The 6,000-nt window shown below is 34.9% G+C and overlaps 1 protein-coding gene across 1 annotated transcript in view; it reads right to left on the minus strand.

Annotated features, from left to right (window-relative positions):
• thoc2 (THO complex 2) overlaps nucleotides 1-6,000 on the minus strand; it is a 133,891-nt gene that overhangs the window by 114,862 nt on the left and 13,029 nt on the right. The window contains exons 5-6 of the mRNA XM_039766308.1: nucleotides 4,985-5,055; nucleotides 2,197-2,318 (exon numbers count right to left, since the gene is read on the minus strand). Of these exons, the coding sequence (XP_039622242.1) occupies nucleotides 2,197-2,318; nucleotides 4,985-5,055 (193 nt within the window). The remainder of the gene's footprint in view (nucleotides 1-2,196; nucleotides 2,319-4,984; nucleotides 5,056-6,000) is intronic.

Genomic DNA, 6,000 nt, shown 5'->3' on the forward strand with positions numbered 1-6,000 from the left:
TGAGTTATTTGGGCATAACAAGGGCGTTATGCATGGAGGAAAAAGAACACAGCATTCCAAGAAAAACACCTGCTACCTACAGTAAAATATGGTGGTGTTTCCATCATGCTGTGGGGCTGTGTGGCCAGTGCAGGGACTGGGAATCTTGTTAAAGTTGAGGGACGCATGGATTCCACTCAGTATCAGCAGATTCTGGAGACCAATGTCCAGGAATCAGTGAAAAAGCTGAAGCTGCGCCGGGCTGGATCTTTCAACAAGACAACGACCCGAAACACTGCTCAAAATCCACTAAGGCATTCATGCAGAGGAACAAGTACAACGTTCTGGAATGGCCATCTCAGTCCCCAGACCTGAATATAATTGAAAATCTGTGGTGTGAGTTAAAGAGAGCTGTCCATGCTCGGAAGCCATCAAACCTGAATGAACTAGAGATGTTTTGTAAAGAGGAATGGTCCAAAATACCTTCAACCACAATCCAGACTCTCATTGGAACCTATAGGAAAGCGTTTAGAGGCTGTAATTTCTGCAAAAGGCGGATCTACTAAATATTGATTTCATTTCTTTTTTGTGGTGCCCAAATTTATGCACCTGCCTGATTTTGTTTGAACAATTATTGCACACTTTCTGTAAATCCAATAAACTTCATTTCACTTCTCAAATATCACTGTGTGTGTCTCCTATATGATATATGTAACTGACATTATTTATTGTAACAACCAACGATTTATACAGGAAAATAATGACTATTAACAAGGTTGCCCAAACTTTTGCATCCCACTGTATAATTAGTAACTAATGAATTCAATAAACAGAACACCTGGAAAAGCAAAATGAAAATGATTGTAACAAGGAAAATCTTAAAAATACAAGTTAAAAAAAATATATATTCCCATGTAAGATGCATAAATGTTTGCTACAGTCTAATAACAAATTACCAAACTCAATTTTGTAATTTCCACATGGACTTCAAAACACAGTAAGTATGAAAAGTAACAGTTTGCTTAAATAGACGTAGAGTAAAATTTAAAACAGTACTTGGTTGCAGCAAAAACCTAAAGCCACATGGTGTCATCAGGGCGAAGTCTGAAAACACTACACTAAACTGAAAGGGGATTAGTGGACCTTAACGTCTTGGCTTTTATTAGGAATACAAACAGGGGCAGCTGTGACAATGTCAAACTTCCAAATAACAGTTTATGTGTGTGTGGTTAAGAGAAAGATGGACTCAGACTCACATATGAACTAAAATTATGAAGAAAACAGTATAGACTTAATGGTTGTGAATGCAAAATTACTGAAACAAAATCCCAGGGTCAATATTGTCACATGGACAGAGTACAGTGGAATTCTTTCTTGCATATATAAACAAGCGTGTTAAGTTACCTAATTAGGTGCAATGCTACTTTAGCATTAACATCTTGCTTTTCAGGATTATTATTGAATAAATGCCTGTGGGCTGCTGAGGCTGCCCAAGAACGGAGTTTGTGCCCCCAATTGGTTATAGAGAGTTATAGTTGGAATTTGTCTTGTTAAAACACTACTAAACAATTGAACATATTTTGATTTACATTAACTTATACTTTCTTTACCTTGATTAATGCATTTGTACCTGAAACCCTTTAATAACAGCTTTATTTGAGTAAATTAAATTCAACTAATCGTGATCAATCAAAAAAAGTGACTAAAATATTTTAAATTTCCATACACTAGGATAATTGTATACTTAGGTAAATTACATAATGCCATTTTGTTCTACTAGCATTTATTTACTTGTTTGTTTGCGTTTTATTATTTGGGCACATATACAACATTCTACATGATTCTGCAAACGCTTGATCAAAAGGTCTCCTTCCCCTCAAACGGTGCTCACCAGGTTTATTAATCAAGACAGCTAATGGGGGAAAAAAACAATTGATAAAATAATCAGTCATTAACAATCACAAACATTTCTCAGGACTGCAGCTATTTAAGACACACTACGCTCAGTGATTTAATTTTAATTATTATACAAAAGGAATTTCAATTCAGACCTACTCCTGCAAGTGGTCCTAGTAACTTTACATGACAATTAAACAAGTAAACTCGACAAGTAAACTCAGTGAGGTTAGCAACAAAACAGAAAACCATTTCTGTCTGCTTGTTACTCTACCTGTTGATACAGTGATCAGTAAAAGGTGTAATTCTCAAATTACTTACAATAGCTTTGTCTTGATTTTCACAATTTTTTGGTTAAACTGCTGAGCTTGTTTGATGAGTCCAAGGGATTCTAACGTCTCTGGATCCAAACGTTCTTTAAGAACTGTGTCTGATACCAAGCACTTTTGAAGAAAAAAAGTAAAAGTCATTTACAACTCTGGAAACCTCTGCAGAGACGAAACTTACAGGCATAATATAAGGAACTTCCTAAGTAAATGTTTTAAATTGCATGCACGATAACAAGCAACAAAACAAATTTTTATTGATTAAAATATCTATACAAAAATCATTGCATGTCTCAGTGAAATTTAAAAACACTCACAACCAAGAAATAGAAAAAAATCAATACAGAGAAATGGCAGCATTGGTCATGGCAGCTGCTGTCTCATGGATCCAGTTTTCCAGGTTTGAATTACATACCAGCATACAAAACTGAATATATGTGGAATTAGTATATCCATCTCACCTGTATAAAGGGTTTTCTCTATGCTACTTTATTGTATGTTAACAATTCCTGGAAGGTTGGGCAAGTTAATGTGTGTGTGAGAGATAGATAGAAAAAGAAGGCTCTAAGTGCATGTGTGTGTGTGTGTGTGTGTGTGTGCGCACACATGCGTGCGAGAGAGAAAAGTCTGCAAATGTCTGGCAACTCACCCAGAGTGGGTTTCTGCCTAATGCTTAGGTCAATAAATTTAAAGGCAAAGTGATAGCTAACAGCAACTCTTGTACATGTTTGCCTTTGATATGGAAAATACTGAAGGAATTTGGGTCAGCAATGAAGGACCTATTTTAATGAGTCCATTTACTGACATTCACCCTCATTCACTTTAAAAAAGAATGTGCGTTTATTGGAGGAAAGTGGAAAAAAAGCTCAGACTAGGGATCCAGTTTTTAAATATCATGGTAAAAACAGAGGGAAGATGATGTTATGATCAAATACCAAGGTCTGTGGAGCAACCTGCAGCAATACAGTGTATATTACTGGGTTACACAACTACTTTCAATAGGGGGTAGTTATTAAAAGAATTGAAAGATGGATAAGTATCAATTTTAAAATTAATTCAACACTCATTCTTCATAGTATCTATTATGAATTTCCCCTTGGGATTAATAAAGTATCTATCTATCTATAGCACACATTATGAATGCATTTGATTCGGTCTGGCTTTTGACAATTGAGTCTCGTGATATCATTCAACATGGCTGGAGTTTCTGACCCATATACACCCACTCGTGTTTATATAAAAAAAAAAAAAAACACTTCAGTGCTGTTGGATCCCAAACCAGGAGACTTAACTGACAAAAATGGCTGCAAATACTTCAGTTTTATTGAAAATGTAGACAGAAAAGCAGAACAAAACATGCAAGACTTTATGTAAAATTTTTTACCGAGTGATATAAACTAAAGAGGCTAAAACAAACAACTTAGTCAAACAATTGAAAGAAGACACTGACGTCAATACAACATTTTTCAAAAAGTATCTGGTCTCTAAATAATGGAAACAAACTTTTAACTGCCTACAAGAATATGTTTTAACCTGTGATAAAATAAACATCACATCCCTACTTCACATGAAACAGTTTAACGCATCAAGACAGGGTCTACAATTATTTTTAACTCTGGGACAATTTTATTCTGCACTCGAGCTCCAATGTTCCCTTTATTTTTAACCTCTCACTGCAAAGTGTGCTGCCACAGAATTTGTAACACTGTGTTATGGCATTGTTTATGATCATTGAGTGAACCATGTCAACAAAAAGTGTGGAATTTTCAACTGTGGAAATTTGCTTTCTTTAATTTTATTACAAGCGATTTTTAAATTATATTTTATCACATTTACTATATAATTGCAAGGCACAACTTTTCAGTGCTCAACTGCACAAACAATGTCTACTACTCCATGCTGCTCATATACAGGGTGAGTCAAAATTATGTTAACATTTGAATGGCAGAAACAATTTATTCACAAAAAAGATACTTCATATGTGTGAGATGATTTACAGGAATGTCTAAACCTGTTCGCCATCATGTTCAACATTTGTACCATAAGTGGCACATAAATTGTCTGCAAAAATTGCATACAAGTATATACATAGCAGTACCATTAGTGTTAACATAATTCTGACTCAATCTGTACTTCCAGCTGTGCTTCAGAACATTAGTATTAATACATCAGGGCTCACCTACATCCCAACAAAAGCACAGCTAACAGCAGAGAATGTTGACAGCTGATATTAATGAAACTATAATATAACAAGTGGCAGAGTGAATGTATCTGACAAACCAGTTCATACCACTTTGTGTATAAATCATGTTCTTAACACACTTAAATGATAATCCTATTCCAATCAGAGCTCCATAAAGCAATTCCTAAACAGTGTTATTTTTTCATATCCACAACAACAATTAAAGCTACATTGCCTCCCAGTGAAGACAAAATAAACATTGCCATAAAGTGCAGTGTTAGAACACTGAAAATGAAGAACTACGCAACACTGACAGCATGCAAAGTGAGTTCACTAAAGGCCGTATGGCACATTAAGCTGTATTTCATGTATCCAAAAATTTCTATGAATTGTCTATGTTTAAATATTTATCAAAAGCCGTTGTGCTTCAGATATTTTAGGGCATTCTTAGAAACATCCTTTGAAAACAGCATATATAAAAAGGTAGGTAATCTGTGTTATTCATTATTTGCACTTTTAATAAATTCTTTTCTTCACTCGGTACAATGCCTTCCAATGGCAGACGGAGAGGACAGATAAAACAAATATACAAATTGCTTACCAAACATGCTCCAACCAACTGGGTAAAGTGATCGCGTTTGTTTTTTTCTTCTAAACAACTGGTTTCTATATCTAAAATAGAACAAAGAAAATATATTCATTTCAATACTGTAGGCATGTTTCAGGCAGCATCTAAATGAGAACAGTCTGAAATCTAAAATGACTTAACTACATAGAGAGAAATAATTCACTCAATCCCACAAGAATATACTAATTTTTGACAGTTTGATAGTATTGGCTATATTGCCTTATAATAGTTTTGCTGAAAGCAGGTAATTCCAAGCCTCTTTCAGCTTGATTATTGGACTGTCACAGGGTTCCTTATCCAAAGCAGTTGGAAAGTCAAAGATATTTTGGACAAAAGGAAACCTATATTAAAAATCTCCCTAGTAGAATAATTCAAAGGAGGGAAAGAAAACAAAAATAAGTGCATGTAAAGTACAAATAAAACAAACAGAGTGCCTTGCAAAAGTACCATGGAAACTCAGATGTTCAAACGACTCTTCTCTCAAACAAATCAGTTCCTTGACATAGTCTCTGAACAAAAAAAACACACCGATTTCCGAAAAGAATCTCGGTTCCCAAACAAGCAAACTGAACACCATGTGCTCCATGGGCTGAAATATGACGGGAGAGCACCAGTTACTCCTACACAAATTTCCAGTGTTTTTTCTTGATTTTCTTTGTGTTTTATAGATTCCCTAAAAATAAATTATTAAATAAGTCACCATGGGACCAAAAAAGGATAGGGATAGCAGCAAAGCAAAAAAAAGAATTGCTAGAACCACAACAGAGGTGAAAAGAGAAATCATATCCAAACATGAAAATGATGTTCGTGTCTTGGATCTTGCTATGCATTTCAGTAAGGCGAAATCAACGATTAGGACCATACTCAAAAATAAAGAGGCGATTAAAGGAGTTGATGTTGCAAAAGGAGTGAAAGTTCTTCCTAAACAAAGATCACAGATGACTGAAGTAGTGGAAATATTGTTGCTGATTTGAATAAACGAGAAATTG

This window comes from Polypterus senegalus, chromosome 10 (genome assembly GCF_016835505.1).
Source record: "Polypterus senegalus isolate Bchr_013 chromosome 10, ASM1683550v1, whole genome shotgun sequence".
NCBI classification, from domain to species: Eukaryota; Metazoa; Chordata; class Cladistia; order Polypteriformes; family Polypteridae; genus Polypterus; species Polypterus senegalus.